We start from the raw sequence: 17,665 nt of genomic DNA on the forward strand, positions 1-17,665 counted from the left end.
CATTGGCAGTGATCGAGTTCTGCTGAGCAAATGAACAAACAGTTCACAAGTTCAGGTTGTTACTAGCACAACAATGCTTCGTACAATAGGCATCACGAAAGGATAGCTCTCTTTCCCCAGCAGGCTGGGCACTATTTCATGACTTTTGTGCTGTGCATGCTTCACAGATCATGGAAAACCAGGAAACTGCAATGACGGCACGGCGGTTCCATGTAATGCACAGTAAAAAAATACCAAGGTAGGATAATATGTTCATACCAAAATTTCACGTCTATGCTCCAACATCATGCAACCGGAAATCTACCCTTTTATCTAGTTGAGAGGGGCATAGGGAAAAAAAGAAGATGTTGGGTATTAAAACCAATAGTTACAAGAAGGTTCCACCTAAATTTATTCCTATACTACAATAGCTACAGCCACAGCCATCTCAGTTGCCACTTTTCAGTACCCAAGGAGTGTCTCCTGAAGTTCTTTTTAACCATTTCTCAGCATCTTTCAGTAAGCATCAACCACCAATCCATCCCTATGCTTAGATGGCGAAAGATGTAAATTATGGTACATTATAGCCACATAGCACTTGCCAGACTATGTTAACCCCAGGAACTCGGCTATGGTTTCCTCCAGGAGATCCTCATGCAACATTCTCCCGATTTCACTCCCGACAAGATCGATGCCGTCTTCTGAACCAAGCCACTCTATGTGCACCGATAGGTCTTCCTGAGCACGGTCCATTTCTTGCCGTAACTGGACAACCCTTTGCCACACATCCACAACAAACCCTTCCTGATCCCATATGGATGAAAACCCCTGCAATAATCTCTTTGCCCCATGATGGACCAGAGAGGTCATTACATCTGCAATGACGGCATTTGTGAGATCAAACAGAAGCTTCCTCTCAGACGATGGCCATAGAATGAGGTTGTTGTACTTATCCTCGAGTATATCATATAAATCAGGGCTGGCAGGACATTCTGAAAAGTAGCACGTGTCAAGTAGCACATCCTGGTCAGCAGCATTAATGCCCAATAAAATGAGCATATCAAGCACATAAGAGAAATCCCTTTCTTCATCATCCCTAAAAGCATGAGATATCTCCATTTCAGGAAGTGGCTGACTTGCAAAGGTATTCTCGTCATCGCTCACTATGAAAACATTGGTGCCATCTGCATTATCTGTAGTGTCCATCTTGAGAAGCTGAAGTTGCACTCTTAGTCCTGCAATGTTAAAGAAAGTTAAATTTACTGGCAACAACTAAAGGGAACATGAATAGGCAAATAAAAACTCGACCACTTGCCTTGAAGATCTGCACTAATTTTATCGAAATCTCCTGAGTAAACTTCTTCAGTATCCAAGGAAGATTCAAGAACAGACACAGGACTTGGCTGGTCATCATTATTATTGGAGCTCACTGGAGATTCTGATCCTGCTGGGGGAACCCACGAGGATTGATCTTGATTGCCAGCGCCAGGATGGTGGTCAGCCCCCACAGAAGATTCCGATCCTGTTGCTGGATTACATGGAGCTGAGTAATCATCACCCTGATGATTTTCCATTCCCTCGGCCTGAAATGGAATAGACCCAAAAGTTGTTAAATATGGCATGGATAAATCAAGCGAGCATCCAAAATTACGAGATCTAAAGACTTCGCTTGAGGGAGAAAAGAGGAAAGAGAAAAAATAGGCAGAACATATGAATTAAAAATCATACAAGCTGATGTATCTCCAGAGGAATTTGTTAAGGACTGAGGGGAACAAATGCATGATAAGCTGTAATAAGGCAGCACACATGTAACATACCTGAGTTACCAGATTGTCAAGACTAGGTACAAGAAGGTGGCAATCTAATGCTGTCAGTGGCTGTTGAGGCGATTGCTGCTTTAGTTTAGCAGGAGAAAATGGTTCTTTCTTCTGTTCAAGAACTACAGAACTGGTATGCAGATGATACAATGCATCTAACTCATTTTGTTCAGATGAATCTGGCATGTCAATAACATTACTTGGTTTCAGAGAGCTCACATCTATCTGACGTTCAACCATTATTCTTTCCTTGTTATCTGGGGACACTTGATCAGCATCATCAACATGAATTGTGGAACCTCTAACTGTCGATTTTTTTTGTCTGCTGCGGCATGTATACTCAGAATCATGGGGTCCTACTCTGAGAACATCTTTAAGCATAGAAAACTCATTTCTCCTACTGCTTCTTTTTCTGCTGCTTGACTTTTGAGCTCCCAGGTTAGAGGATGATGGAAGAGATTTGGACTTTGTTAAATTACTTGGTGTCACACCTCTCCAACCATCCTTGCTGCTAATGCCAAGAGGATTGTTACACGAGCCTGGAATCCTATCTCTCTGCAATTCTCCCTTTGGACATTTCAGGTATGGCATTGTTTCGGTAGCAACTTTTGATGCTTCCTGGTCAGAGAGAGCGAACATGTCTTCAAGCACACCAAAGCCACTATTCTCGGGTGCTTGATGCTGATATTGATGGGCCATCTTCCATCTGCTAGAGAGGTGTCTCTTTGCTTCCTTGCTGACTGATGTTTCAGTTGCTCGTGCTGGCGAAGAGTGGGAGCTGGAAGAAGCCCAACCATCACATAGTTCAGAGGACCTATGGAATGTATCTGAAGTCTTTACCTTAGTACGAGATGACACTAACTGTGACCTTTCATCTGACACATTTGTGCTGGTATCTGGCTCGGGGACCTGTTTCCTGTTACCACTTCTCCTAGCAGCTCTCATTTGTTTTGTTATCTCTCTAGCAATTTCCCTAGATCCCTTCATTCTATGCCCTAGTGTTTCAGGATCACCAAGGGACACCTGACACATGGATTCTTCCGTATATGGACTCCATGTACCAGCATCCTGACATGTTGTCTGCCTTCTGTAAACAGAATGAGGGAATTCATGTGTTAGGGCAAACGATCCTTCGATGTCCTCACCTTTCTCCAGGCTTGGCTTCAGGACAACTATCCTTGTGGGGCAAGCTCGTTTGTCACTGATTTCCTGATGACTTGACCTTGACAGTTTCTGCCTTGTTGAACCTGAGTCTTCTTTTGGGGATCGACTTGACAACTTAGCATGTGGTTTCCTCGTAGAGTGTTTCACTGTACCCTGATCTTGTGGATAAGAATTGTCTGTGTCAATAACTTGATTTCTTCTAGATGGCTTCAATACTGTAATGCAGTTTGCATTAGAGGGGCAATCCTGATCTTGCAGGTCCCTTCTGACTACAGGATCTAGTTTTTGAAGAAATTCCAAGAGAAGTTCCTTATTAGATGCCAATGCATCAAGTGTCTCATTCAACTCTTCTGACATCTGAAAGGATCCATTTGTAGAAAGACATTTTGCATCCATAAATTTTTGCCTTACGAAATCTAGATCAGCATTGTCAGTCGTATCAAACTTGGAAGTTACATTTCTATTTCTAGGTCCTGGGCTCCGGTGCACCTTTATTCTTGTCACATCCATAACCTCAAAAACATCTTTGACCTCCGGTACCTCATCAGTGCTTCTCCTCTGCGGAACATATCTATGGTGAGAAATAGAAGCTGAAGTGCTAGGTGCATGACTTCTGCTATATCTGTGCTGGTTATGGGTCCTAAATGAAGGGAGTGAATCAAGACCCATTAGTCTTCCTACAGCGCCTGGTGAAGTGTGGCGAGCATTGACATCTTTTGAGAATTCTTCATCTATTAGCTTTTTCATTGGTACACTGCTGGCCGGTATTCCTAACTGAAAAAAAAAGAGGACATATCAATCCATTATTAAACAATGAAATAAGTAGGCTGATAAGATTATCTAGCAGATGATAATTACAAAGTAGAGTCAATTTTCAAGGTTATAAACTGTGAATTAAGTGACTTCGCAGTGAGATCCCCAAAAAAGTTATGGCTACATATCTTGGAAGCTAAATTGCCATTAATATCAAAACAGGAAAAACAATGAATATGCATAAGATATAAGCTGCAGAGGCAACTATAGGATAAAAAATACTAATACAGGACGAAATGACCATAACACAATTTTCTTCACGTCAACTACTTAATCACTACTCTCTCCATTCCATAATTCTTGTCTCAAATTTGCCCAAAAATGGATGTATCTATTTCTAAAAAGCGTCTAGATACATGTAATATTTCGACAAGAATTATGGAACGGAGGGAGTAACAAATATGGATGATGGGGTATTGAAATAGAAATATGGATGTTGGAGCATCGAAAAAGACAAATATGAAGTTTCTTGATAGAATTTCTTCTCATACCTTGTAATTGATGTATTTTGGCCTTTTAGTAAAGTTGGATTTCACAATTACCATACTATTCTGTCACAAGTGTACCAATATGGAATAGTGGAACTATAGCTATAAGCTAAGGCAAAAAGCGGAGCTATTTGAACCTATAGCGCCCATCACTATTATAGCAGAACTTTGGCCCACCGCTTAGCATTCAGGGTCCAAAAAGGCTATAGCTAGCTACTTTCCACATTGGTATATTAGTGAGGTTCACTTGATACGGCATAACAAGCAACAAATATCTTTATAATGACACATATATCCCAATTTAAGTTCTTTGGTTTCCTTCAGAGGGTTATAGTCAGTACCATGACAGAGAAACCTGCACACATCTTACACTTTCTAGTACTCCCTCCGTCCCATAATTCTTGTCGCTGTTTTAGTTCAAATCTGTACTAAAACAGCGACAAGAATTACGGGACGGAGGGAGTAACAATTACGCACATATTAATCATGTGATATATCTCTTTAACTAAACACATATCACCCACCATAGTATCAGAAAATATCCCAGAGTTACTTGCTTGCTTCCTCAACGACCCAGCCCCTGGTTTAAAGATAAAATAGTCAGTGAACAGATTGCAAAGTTATACCACAAAAAATTGGTAAAAGAAGCAATGTAAAAGCATGTCAAGGAGAAAGAACTTCATGTTGAACGCTCACTACTTTGCTAGATCCCAGAAACAGGCATAGTAGGAATATCTGTTTCTGGGCTTTATCAGGCATGCTTTCATAACATACAGATCAGTCTCGGCAAGACAATTGTAATAATACTTCTTAATTACCATACCTAGTACAATATTAATGTGCAAATATCAACTAGAAAAACACTTCTTAAAAAGAAGATTAGAAAGAGTGTACAAAAGGTGGGCTAGCTTTGCTTTCATGCCATTTCTTTCGGAACATATCCATGTGATTTTATTTCAAAAAGAGAAGAAAAGAAATCATCACAATTACCAGCTTTGGCAGAAGATCATCGCATTTCGTCAAAACAAACATAATTGTGCGAAGGTGAACCCTGAGTAAAATCATCTACATGTGTGATAATAGGTGAACGGAACTCAATCTAGAAACATAACATGTTTTTTTTTAACTTACGTGCTGAATTAAGAAATAATATATCGTGTTTGGACTATGTACAGTTCAGTATTTACTGGTGAAAACAGGGTACAAAATCCAAACCATGTATCTGTTAAATAGCAGGTATAAAGGAACTAATAGAGTTTCGTCGCCTATTCCAGAGTTTTTTTTAGGACAAGGACATGATCTCTGCCTATGCACTAAAGAAATTTGAAATGATTACAAATGTTCTAACTGGGAAGTCCCTAACGTTCACCCTTCTCACACTCCGCTCCTCCATGAAATACTGCTAAACAATGAAACCACCATCTTCTCATTCTCCTCTCAGATTTCCTCGCCCTAGTGTTCTTGGCGTGCATCTTCAATGCTATCAGGGAGGAGAGAACTGAAAACCTCCTCCACCCTCAGCAGACACAATAAGTACACATAAACGAACAAAGGGCCCTGCACGTCAACGGCATTGGCTGCACACAGCCCAGGCCAAGGTGGAGTGGCAGACTGAATTTTATAAAACCTAGTGCTTCTTTTGAACGAACTTTGGGGTACTGGCTACAGAATAAGTTCCACTCCTAGTACTTACAAGTTACAAGTAGTCAAGTTATGGCTCTTCTGTAGACTGATGTTTAATCAAAGATTCTCCAGTGATTAGAATAAGAAGTCCACTTGGCTGTGAACCTTCACGGCATCCAACTGACATGGGGAGTGGGGACGTAAAAGAACATAATTTAATGCTTTTACTTACATATCCACCAAATTACGGGCAAATTAAATACTATCTGTGTGATCTTGTGGGAAGTGTCAAGTTGACAACATCACACATTTCTTCTACACTCTATAGGAACCACAGAACTGAAATAATTCATCTCTAGACTGCAAAATTGGATGGGGGGATGACATTTTTCCTACGTTTGGTTTCAGAGTCGGCTTTTGTCCTAGAACTGGCACAGAATCTTAATTTATGAGCTGCAAATGAAAGAACAAGAAAGAAAAATGGACAAGATCTGTCCGCTATAATCATTTGAATTTCAAAACCAGAATCATCTCTCTCTCTCTCTCTCTCTCTCTCTCTCTCTCCAATAAAGGCTTGACTAAGACCTAAAGTACATGTGAAAGTGATGTCCCCGCCCGATTGCTTAAAACAACAGGGATGTAAAAATATAATCTTTTACTCCTGGTGTGTTTTGACAGTTTTACTCATTGTGTTAATATCTTTAAGAACACTGAAGATTAATGCGAATCTAGTTTACCAAAAATTCTGATTACACACCGAGGACAAAAGAAAAGAAGGAAAGAGTCATTTTCAGTATGGTTAAACCTTGACATCCCTACAAAGTAAAAATCGTGGGATAAAATACGAATTTTTGTTCCGAAACATAAGCAAAACCCTAAAGTAAGAGGATGACAAATGTGCAAGCAATCCAAAAGAAAAGCCTCCTGTGGAGTCACGAAGGAAAAAATAAAGCAATCCCCCAATCTTCCAACGCGACAACAAGAGAACCGCCAATAAACCCCAAAAAGGAGCATTCACTGTCAAGGATCAAGTAAGGGATCTCTACCACAGGGACCCTACAAACCCCGAAACTATGCACCCAGAAAAAAAAAATCAAAACAGCGAAAAAGGCTAGCACAAGAAATTAAATTAGAACAGAGAGAGGACTAGGCCGGCGAGAACGGACCATAGTGATCGACGGCGGGGGCAGCGTAATGTGCGGCGTTCCGGTCGAACGGCCTGCCGCCCTCTCCCCTGCGCCGCGATCTGCTGCGGCCGACGCTCGCCATGCTCGTCGTCGGCGCGGTCCTGGAGCCCAGGTACGGGCGGTGCAGCGACGGAGCAGCCGCGCATCCACCGCCGAGAGGGGGGGAGAGGCGGAGCTGGACGAGCAAACCGATTTGTGTGCTGTGCGAGGAGGAGGAGGAGGCGGCGGAGGTTGGGGGGAAAACGCAACGGGGCTGTTTGTTTTGTTTTGTTTTGCCGTTCTCGCTGGAGTACGACGACGACCTGCTACTGCTGATTCTCGCTGCCCAGCGCGGCTTTCGGTTTCTACTCTAGCGGCTAGCACTCACCTCATCCCGTCTCGGGCTCTCGGCGCTGGATTAATTTTATTTGGCATGTCTTCCTTCTACTTTTATCAGCTGGATCCTTTTCTTCTTTTTATTCTCGTGTAGGCCCTTAGAAAGTTTGGCTATTGTAATTTCACCGACCCTTTTTCTTCATTAGGAGGTACTAGTAGAACCTTAAGTGAGACGCTTCATGTTCAAAACAATTGGGAGGGAGCCTTTGTTTTGTAATCATTGTTGGTACAAAATTAGTGAATTTTTATGTGTATAGTTCACTAAAAGTACAGCTTTATCTTTTATGGGTAGCCATGGATGTCATTATGGCTGGTTTTTAGGGGATGTCATTATGGCTAATAATAGCTTAAGGATCGTGCTTTTACTCATCTTTGGCTTGCTTTTAAAACCCTTCCACCATCCTCTCACCAACATGATCCAAAATAGTAAATCAAAGTCCTTTTGAGGGCATCCGCGGAGGCTCGCTCTTAACCGACTCTTATTTAAATTTTGCTTAAAAGGAGAAAAGAGAAATATCAAAGAGAAAATAGCTGGTTTCTAAAAAGTCATACTCTTAAGAAAAAAAGTCGACTAGGAGTCAACTAAGAACCGATCTATTTAACATTGCACATCATACATGTAACGCTAACAACATTATTTATTATTAGTCTAAAGACACAACATTCGCATGTGTTATTTTCTCGTCGACTCTATATGACGTGGAAAGTCAATGCCGACTCTAGCACTGTGGATGCCCTGACGGACTAAATGATCAAGGTAATGTCATTATTCATATTTTCCTTGTTTAACTTCTCATAATGTCGTGACTCATATGGTGGCTAACATCGCTAGATTGGAGCAGCGTGCGACTGTGTGGATGGGTTCAGGCCCACCGTCTGTGGTGGAGCAGGTTCTCCAATATTGTAACACTTGAGTTTTAATACACCCATTTTTACCCCAAAAAAAAAACTTCTCATAATGTCGCCGAAGTACTTAAGTTTTCGAGATGAGCGCAACAACAGCTCGTTAAAATTGGATGTTTGGGACACGGAAGTTGACCATCGGAAAAGCTAAAAAAAAATGCACAATGATATGACTCAGCACACCCCGAGTGCCGACGGTCGGACAAAACAGAAGGCTACTACTAGTACCAAGCCCACACGAAGCCGCACGAAAATTTTAAACTAAAGGAGCCTATTTTGGCAAAAGCAACCTACTACCATTAAGATGTCATCAAGAAAAAGAAAAAAAGACCTTAAAAGAAGGGGCTTGTTTGGCAAGTAGCCACTGGGTTTTGGGTGCTCAGAGTCTACGGTGGACCATGAAGAAACAACAGAGAGGCTGGCCCCGTGAAGTCGTGAACACACGTGTACAGCAAGGAGGGTCCCTGGTGGACCTGGTGCATCTCCACGCGCCCCTGACATCCGCCAGCGGGCACAGCCGTCGTATCGTACGTGAGTACTGGAGTACTCGTATACGCTGGAGGGAGGCGCCGGAGATTACCTGCCGGACCCGCCATTCAGTCGGTGACGAAAAACGGCTCGTAGTACGACACTCAGTACGGGCCCACCAGTCTGTTGGGACCACCGGTTACTGGAAACGGCTCGTATGTCATCCCGATGAGTATAGTACAGCACAGTACAGTCTTTGTGCACATCGCAGTATCGCACAGGCATCCAAAGGAAAGAAACGGGCGACAGAAATACTTAGCCCGTAATTTTCGCAAACGGGGAACCTTTCGAGGCACGTACTACTATACCGTACGGTATACCATAAAAATACGCTTACTCGTCGGCACGATGAGGCACGGGTGGTAGGGTACAAATTGTTTGCTTGGCGGGACAGTGAGACTCTAGGGGAACATGCTCCTAGAGTCAACGAGATTCCCTTCCAAAAACATCGCTTGATGTGCTCGTGTCCCGCGTCGCCTGTCGTGCCGCCGCGGAGCAGAGCGGCGCAGCACATCTCGGCCTTTTTCCTGCACTCCATCGACATCTGCCGCGGGTCTCTGGGTTCGTAAAACGTGTCCCACTCCTCGCCCAGCCTGGTACCATACCGTTTCTCTTCTATCTTCACGTCTCCCCGTTCATCCGGAAATATAAACAAAGAAGCAATGCCAGCGGTTAGGTCAAGCCCAACGTGTCTCGTCTGCTGATCCTGTCGCTGATCAAGACCGTTTGGCCGTTTTGGGCAGCATCTCGCGCACGCGGCGGGATCGGGATCGGGATCGGAACGGGACGGGACGGGACACGACGGGAGCACGCGCCATAGTATATTGCGAGGCTGCCGTGTGGGCTCGGGTCTCATCCCGGCCTCTCGGGGCATCAATTATCTAGTACGTGTGATCGATCGATGCCCATGTTCCGCGTACGTGCTCGACTCGTGACTTTGCTAGGTCGAATCGTCCGGGAACGGGGAAAGGTAGCCAGATTTTGACACCCCACATGTTTATGAAAAATGCTCGTGCATACAGGATTACGGAGCAAGATTTAATTCCTTGCGAGAAGAGAAGATTTTGCGGAGCTAGGATTGAAAGTGCTACAGTCGACGTCGAGGCAACAAGTGCAATGGTCAGATCAGCTCATCAGCGTGGGTGATGAGAGCCCAGGTACTAGTAGGCCAGTAGGGCGGGCGAGCAAGAGAAGAGGAGGGTTCTCGTCTTTTGCCCAAAGGAGAAAGCAATTAGTAGCGGTAGGGCCAACGAATGTTTGGACGTACACTACACAGGCCGGGACGGACGTGACGACGGGCGATGAGACGAATCCAAGTCAGATCGCTCGTTCATCACCCGTCACACCCATCTGCTGCAGCATTAAAGAGCGAGCTCACGTACGTACACGCTGGGGGTCAGGACCAGGCGCATGCAGTTCCAGGACGACGCAGAGAGTCAGAGAGCGAGACGGACGGGTGACGACTCACGAGGAAAGAAGATCAGAAGAGCAACGGAACGGAACTCTTACGGAAGGCGATGATATCCGGAGAAATCTGAGATGTGAGTGCATCGTGCATCGCATCGTCAGATCGCCATCCGACGGTGAGGTGACACAACAGTTCCCCGTTGCATCAGTCAATATTTCCCAGGGTGTCATCATCCCGTCCAAAGAGGGAGCAAATTGCACATTCCACCGTTTATTGGGGACATTGTTGTCCAAAACACCACTTTGATGATTTTTTTTGCAGATTTCACCTGTTATTAGTCTAATCCGTTGCACATAGGTCTTAATGAGTTGTTAAGCGAGTTAATGTTATTTATGACGGGTGAGGCCCAAGACTCAGTGTCTGGACTCCTTCTTGGCCCACGATCTGCAGTTGGCGCCGATGTCCGTCAAAAACATCATTAACTGCCACGACTTATTCTTTTGGATCTGCGAGTCGTAGCCGATCCCTCACTGACTCGTAGGCCCCATCTATCAGAAACATCATTAACTCGGTTAACAGCTCATTAGGACCTATCTGCAACGGATTAGACGGTGAAATCTGCAAAAATTCGTCCAGGTGGTGTACCGCAACAACATACCAAAAAGAGCGGTGGAATGTGCGATTTCCACTCTAACGAGGCAAGGATCCAATCCTTCCTTGGCTGGGGGCTACCCTACCACGACAAGGCCCGTTGTCAGTACGATGATTACTTTGGGGCCGTGTGTGTACTGTGTACTCGCGGTGTGTGGTCGTAGCAGATTGCACAGCAGAAGGGGGGTAAGACAAGATTTGCAATCCAGGCACACTTTCGCGCTGCTCCCTCTTTATCAGGTCTCTCGTCTTCTCCACGGGCCCCGGCTGCCCAACTGCCCCACCAACCAACCTGACTCCAGTACTTAACCCCCACTCTATGCTAATTGAGGTAGTGACAACAAATGGCACATGAACAGCCCCAAATCGCGCAGGATATTCGTGCGATCTGATGGTGCTGCTTCACCAGTTGCAGAATCAAACAACACCTCGATGGGCGATGGCCCCCTCTACCCCTCTTCTCGAGCGAAAGCTAAAATCGGTGGTTCAACAAAACTCGTCAGCAGGGGCTCAACGTCGCCGGCAATGTGGTGTGCCGGCAAGTGCTCCACTTTTCAGCAGATGCACAGGCTGATTCGTCCCGGATACTGGACAACGACCACTCATAGCATTCATTCATGGGGGACCGTTCATTCATTGAACATGCACACTGAAGATGGCATGGGGCAAAGCAACTTTCCCTCGACGCAAGGCAACGAAAGCCACTCTCACTTTGCTGCGCGGTGAGGCCTTTTTGCAGCACCCAGCAAAAACACCCCAAGGCAAAGTAGACCCGCACCGGGGCTGAGCTTATAGCCGACGAGAACGGGAGTTAATTGACACTGACAGCTTTCATTTTTCTAGTCTATCAAGATTGGGCAACCCGGCTGGAAGTACAATAAGGCAACAACAATCGGTAGTTCGGTACCCATCGGCACATCAATCATTTTTGACAAAACTGCGAAACGAAATGCTACCAAGTACAATGTCTATAGGACTGCATTCTTCAATGGTTTCAATCGGTCAATAAATAATGATTCAAGAAAAAGGAGCAGTACCTAGAGCATAAGCTATCGGCTGTAAATACAGGTAATAACAAAATGCCATCTACATGAGCAATAAATTGAAAAATCGCATGAATAGGCCCCTATCCAATCAACCATATCGCATAAACTGATTCCCCTCTGTATGAACTTTGTACAACCCCCGAGATCAATACAAGCTGGAACCAATGTCTGGAGCAATGGTACCAAAGAAGCCCCGCCTGAGTTGTCAGATCAAAATGATGTACGGGAAGTCAAAGTCAGTATGAGAAGGAAGATTGAAAAACAAAATATATAATATATTGTGGGAAGTGACGCATATCATCTTCATATCGAAGGCAAGGTAAATTTGGATATGCAAAACTGAAACTATACATATTAATTCTCACAAGCTAGTTGGTGCATTAAGATTAAGCTGGGAAAAAAATTTGAGTGGAACATGAATGACAGTAGAACTTTTTCTCCTATTACTCTAACAAATATTCATCAAGCTGAAGAACCACAGAAGACCACATACCTACTGAGTTGTATGTCGTGTAATGCTACATTCAGTTATGTTTTCCTAACGTCTAACGTCTCTTGTAACTTTGTGTGCAACTACTGGTGTAATGGGCATTTCAACACAAGAACAAATAAGATTGCAATAGAAAATTGTAAGAATCACCTCAAGACAATATAACCAGTCCAAGATATATCGACGCACAGAGAAAGATAAATGAGATGAAGCCCCTGAAACAAAAAATAGAAATTGTGATGAAAATTCATGTTTTTAGTGCCAGGACTACCATCATAGAATATCATGAAAACAAGGAGAAGGGTGAAATCGCGGAGCATACCATATGACGCCCCATCCAACACCATTGCAAGGGCAAGGACAGATTTCAGCAAATTTCTCAGCATCACTTGAATTAACTCTTCGGGATATAGTGTCATCATAAATATCTAGATAATTTAACAACATTTACTTAGAATTAGGCAACTCGGTGATTATTCTAACAAGAAATTACAAGGAAAATGTTTTGATTCCTTACCGTAAACCGAGAATAAGCTATTCATGACACCTGTACCATACAAATAAACATCAGAACTATATTTACGACCATACAATTTGTATGCCTGAGACCCAGGGTGCAAGATAAATGAGAACAATATAACCATAGGGGTCTATGCTCTCACCTATGAATAAAATCACATACTTCAGAACACGGAAAGTTGTAAATTCTTGTATAACCCAAACAACACCAATGAATACAATGAAACCTGTAGAGTTATATTTTAAGTAGAATGCTGTAAAGTAAAGTTGTAAATGAAGATGGACTCCTGTATGCATGCATACCTATGCATAGCCAGCGTAGAAACCACTGCATAATTGAAGCAAGAGATAATAATACATTAGTAAATGGTTATTGTTACTGAATGAAACAAGCGGGAAAGACAAATGAAGGAAATCAAAATTGCAACAATAAATTAGCAAACTTACATTTTTAGCAACAAAGAGAACGATAATTAATGCCAGTATGAAGCACCCTGCTGCAATTCTTGTGGCGAGAAGATGCGTGGATGAAAGTATGAATACCATTCCCCAAAATGATGAACCCAGATCTGCAATTGGAACAGAACAGTAACTCCAAAATAAAACTAAACTGTAAACATATAATCAAGACAGAAATAAAAAACAAATTGCTATAGAGAATTCAACAGAAAGATGAATTTAACTTTTCTTTGAAGGCAATAAGAGAACAGCAAATTATTACAATATTCATAAGAAGCAAGGCCTTTTTAGTGAGACTGTGCATGAGTGCTATGAAAGAGATGCTTCAGTTTTCTTTTTCATCGATTTTTGTATCCAAAAGGTTCAGCGTAATCACCATGACCATCTTGGGTCTCATGTGTCAACCGGGGAAGGAAATAGCGAGACAAATTTCAGGCTCACAAGGAACCTGCTATTGTCATTTATTGGTTGTGTTCTTGCTGATAATTGTATAAGTCAGAGGGAGGGGATGATTAAGTGCTTTACATCCAGCAGGTAAGATTATCCAATATATGCCACCACGAGTTTGCGTAACTCCACCCTCATTAGCATGGACCTGCATGCCCTCAACCTGCAAAAGCCAGTCACATTGAAACATGAACTCAACCAAGAAATCTCTTTGATGCATGAACTCTTTAAGTAACATCACGTGAGCCATCAGAGGACAACAGAGTGGAGATATACCAAACGCCTGAAGCAGTACGGCGAAGTAATAAAAGAAACCATATTGAAACATAACAAGGGACTACATATTACTGAAAGGCAGACTTAAATTTTAAAATTAAAGGACATGCCTGTTCTCGAAGAAAAACAAAAAGACAGGCCGAGATGAGGAACTCAGAAATGATCATTTATTCAGCATTCTTATTTTACCTATGGGGCTGTCCAAAATCAACATGCTCCAACAATAAATAACAGTTAGTTCAACGAAGTGTAGAACATGGAAAAATAGGAAAGAAACAAAAACAAACAAATATGTGGCAAGTTATGCAATGAGTAACCATACAATAGACCATTTTTTGTTCCAACTCAATGGCGGTTCAACTCCGGTGCTACTGATCAGAACTTCTGATTCTGCCATGCCAAAATCAAAGTACACTGTAAAACAGAGTCTTTCAAGCACCTACATTTTACCCCTAATAACGGCGTTGTCTCTTTGGCTGCGCCAGCGGAATGCAGATGCATGTGATTGTTCACATGCTGCAAAAACAATGTAAGCAGAGGTCAATTTGCACGCCTGCTATCATTGGGCCAATGATCTGCACGACCAAGTCCATTTTAGCACTGTAGCATAAGACAATGCCCAGGGGAGCATGCCTTCTGTAGAAATTTTGCAATCTTTGACAAGAATCCCCCTTAGATGAAACCCCTCTTTATAGAAAATGCAAAGATTCATTGTGTATACTCCCATGCAACCCAAAGTAAACAGTAAAAAGGGCATTATGCTAGTATATGGAATCCTTCCTCCCTATTGGTTGTTGGCTACCTACTTTTGCTTGAAAGTGCTGAATCACCTACCAATACCTACACAACATGGTAGGAAAAGTCACTAGCCGCCTCAAGAGCCTGACCGGATTCAGCCCACGGCTGCTCAGATTGCAATGCACAACATCGCACAGATTAAAGCTCCTGTTGCCGCATAATTTCCCCCCCCAAAATCGGCAGCGAGAAAGAAGCAACAAGTAGACGGAAAATCTTGGGCTTACATCTCCGCAGGTAAGCTTGCAGGCGAGGGCATGGCTGGTCTCGTGGAGGAAGACGGTGATGAGCTTGAAGGGCGTGAGCAGGAAAGTCCTCCACAGCTACAGCGAAAGGCAAAAACAAACCCAATCAGAAACTCCCCTCCAAATCAGTAATCACATACTGTAGCAGTAGAAAGATAGCGGCCGGCGGTGACGCCCGGCGGCGGGGGTTTGGACTTTGGAGAGACTCACGGCGAGGATGACGACGGTGGAGACGCCTATGGCGGCGATGAAGACCACCTGGTTGTGGCGGCAGCAGCCCTGCAGCTCCCAGTTCACGTCCACCATCGTCGCTCGTCCCCTGCCCCTGCTCGCCGCAGATCTGGCTCGGACCCTCGGACGCCGGCGGAAAAGTTGGGGACGAGCCGAGACAGGAAAACACGAGGAAAATGGCAACTGTTCGAACTGGCTGAAAGCCTGAAACGTGCGAGCACAGAAACCGAGTACCGGGAAGGCGCAGAGGAGAAAGGGAGATTTGCGCGTTTGGGCCGGAAGAGGGCTTTTTCGATTGGTACAGCTGGGCGAGGTCGGGATTGCGTGTCCATTAATGTCCTGGCCCACGCAATAATTGTCGTTAATCTGCTCGTTAATCGCAGGCTCCAGCCCTGCAGGTGCTGTGCTGGAGGACGGTGGTCGACTCGAGTCTGACCGAGAGACTGGCTGGCCCGGTAGCTGACCCGTTCAAGGTTCTGGCTGCCGGGGTCCGTGGTTGCCTGGTTCATTTCTGCTAGTACTACTCCGTATTTGTCCGCTTCCGGAAACCGTGTTTCTGTTTTTCTTTCCGAAATGTAACTCTAGAATTCTGGAAGTTATCTTGAGTCGATGTCATAGACAATGAGTACATGAATCGGCGTCCTCCCTGTCTTTTTTTTTCTCTCTCGGAAACCTCGAAGCAATGTGCATGAGACCTTAGTAGAGCGTTCTGTCTCTTCACTCATGGAAACCACTTGGTACAAGGGACTTTCTGGTTTAATTGTTTTGCACAAAATTAGACTTAAAAGTTGGAAAGATAACCTCCAGCTGAGACATAAGCAGCGTCACTGTCCGGGGATTTCACAATCAGGATTGGCAAATCATCACGTCGTCTCACGAGAGTCGGTTCGATTGTCCCCAAACAATTATGAGGAAGTGTCTGATTGGCGGACGACCGCAAAAAAACTTCCTGGCGAACGAATTCCGACAGCCCATTTTTTGGGTTGTGGGCTTTTTTTTTGCCATTTTGGAAGCTTTCGATTTATTTTTTTTCTTGCTGGCTTTTAATTGTGTGAGCTTCTAATTTTTAGTTTTTGAACTTTTGATTTTTTGAACTTCTACTTTTTATTTGAAAGTTTTAAGGTTATAATTTTGAACTTTTCATTAACTTTTGAACTTTTATTTCCTAGAAAAAAAAACTTACATCGGGCAGGCATGGCGGCAGCCGGAGGAGGAGAAGCGGCAGTTGCAGCACGGCAGCGCAAGGGAGGGAGGCGCCTGATCCGGCCGGGAGGAGGCGGCGATGCACCGGGTCCGGCCGATGGGAGGGCCACCTGCGTCGGGGGAGGAGGCTCGGGCTTAGAACTAATTTACCTTAAAAATCAACCAACACGATGCAAGCATTGTTCAACTAGTCAGTTCGCGCACTAAACTTTATTTGCGAATTAAAATATAATACTCTTTCCGTTCTAAAATATAAGTCATATAATTTTTGTTGACTGTCAAACTTTCTTAAGTATAGTTGGGCTTATATATAACAAACAATATCAACTTATACAACATGTCCAACCAAGACATTATGAAAATATACTTTGCAACGGATCTAATAATGTTCATTTGACACCGTGCACGCTGATATTTATTGTTATAAATTTATCAAACTTTAAAAGGTTTGACATTCAACAGAAATTATATACCTTATATTTTGAAACGAAGGTAGTATCACGTACAAATAAAAAGTTGCCGTGGCTTCGAACCTGCAAAAACCTTGCCGCAACGCAAGGATTCTAACTGCCTAACATGTACAATTTGTGCGGCAATTCGTAGGATCGACAATCATTTCTTCTCGGCAAACCACAGGTCGTACGATCGCAGCCAGACAGACATAACAACGCACCAAGGATTTGGCATTAATGAAATGGATGCACAAGTGAATCATCAAATCGGTATGTAGGTTAAATAAATCAAGTAAAAAAATGTTTGCAGCTCATATATTACAACAACTAGCAAAATACATGTGCGTTGCTACGGAACAACGAAAAATTGTATATCGCAAATACACAAAGTAGCCACAGAAAATCTCAGCATCGTTCAGAAACTTGAGGGGAAGAGAGAATACAGAACGGGGCAGCTCAGGGGTGGCGATGCTTCAGGCAAAACAGAACAGAGAGAGGAACAGAAGCTGCATGCATGCAGGTTGAAGAGGAGTATCTGCTCCAGAGATGCTCGGCACCGTAGGGCT

At 43.7% G+C, this 17,665-nt stretch overlaps 2 protein-coding genes across 3 annotated transcripts; both read right to left on the bottom strand.

Annotated features, from left to right (window-relative positions):
* Positions 1 to 206: 206 nt before the first annotated feature.
* LOC100846538 lies at positions 207 to 7,463 on the bottom strand. 2 transcript variants are annotated; one of them, XM_010230479.3, is made up of 5 exons: positions 7,051 to 7,463; positions 4,786 to 4,841; positions 1,797 to 3,734; positions 1,295 to 1,562; positions 207 to 1,214 (listed from the first exon to the last, which is right to left on the bottom strand). In XM_010230479.3, the coding sequence occupies exons 1-5, from the start codon at positions 7,151 to 7,153 to the stop codon at positions 586 to 588; spliced, it is 2,994 nt and encodes a 997-aa protein (XP_010228781.1). In that variant the 5' UTR covers positions 7,154 to 7,463; the 3' UTR covers positions 207 to 585. The 2 variants fall into 2 exon arrangements, with proteins under 2 accessions (XP_010228781.1, XP_024313901.1); XM_024458133.1 differs by lacking the exons at positions 4,786 to 4,841; positions 7,051 to 7,463 and adding an exon at positions 4,603 to 4,641.
* Positions 7,464 to 11,815: 4,352 nt separating this feature from the next.
* Positions 11,816 to 15,710, bottom strand: LOC100846849. Its single transcript, XM_003558159.4, has 10 exons — positions 15,424 to 15,710; positions 15,196 to 15,291; positions 13,976 to 14,060; positions 13,439 to 13,560; positions 13,295 to 13,319; positions 13,135 to 13,218; positions 12,990 to 13,019; positions 12,795 to 12,900; positions 12,623 to 12,687; positions 11,816 to 12,179 (listed from the first exon to the last, which is right to left on the bottom strand). Exons 1-9 carry the CDS (start codon positions 15,517 to 15,519, stop codon positions 12,624 to 12,626), a joined length of 708 nt encoding a protein of 235 aa, XP_003558207.1. The 5' UTR covers positions 15,520 to 15,710; the 3' UTR covers positions 11,816 to 12,179; position 12,623.
* Between the last annotated feature and the right edge of the window lie 1,955 nt (positions 15,711 to 17,665).

Source organism: Brachypodium distachyon, chromosome 1, assembly GCF_000005505.3.
Source record: "Brachypodium distachyon strain Bd21 chromosome 1, Brachypodium_distachyon_v3.0, whole genome shotgun sequence".
In the NCBI taxonomy this organism is placed as follows: domain Eukaryota; kingdom Viridiplantae; phylum Streptophyta; class Magnoliopsida; order Poales; family Poaceae; genus Brachypodium; species Brachypodium distachyon.

Bases quoted from the DNA above. Each gene is read 5' to 3' on its own strand.
- LOC100846849 (XM_003558159.4), bottom strand. From the start codon at position 15,519: ATGGTGGACGTGAACTGGGAGCTGCAGGGCTGCTGCCGCCACAACCAG. The intron at 15,292-15,423 runs GTGAGTCTCTCC...CTTTCGCTGTAG, and splicing joins CCACCGTCGTCATCCTCGCC to CTGTGGAGGACTTTCCTGCT. The intron at 13,219-13,294 runs GTATGCATGCAT...ATAACTCTACAG, and splicing joins TCTACGCTGGCTATGCATAG to GTTTCATTGTATTCATTGGT.
- LOC100846538 (XM_010230479.3), bottom strand. From the start codon at position 7,153: ATGGCGAGCGTCGGCCGCAGCAGATCGCGGCGCAGGGGAGAGGGCGGC. The intron at 4,842-7,050 runs GTCCGTTCTCGC...TCTTTAAACCAG, and splicing joins CCCCGCCGTCGATCACTATG to GGGCTGGGTCGTTGAGGAAG. The intron at 1,215-1,294 runs GCAAGTGGTCGA...TTAACATTGCAG, and splicing joins AATTAGTGCAGATCTTCAAG to GACTAAGAGTGCAACTTCAG.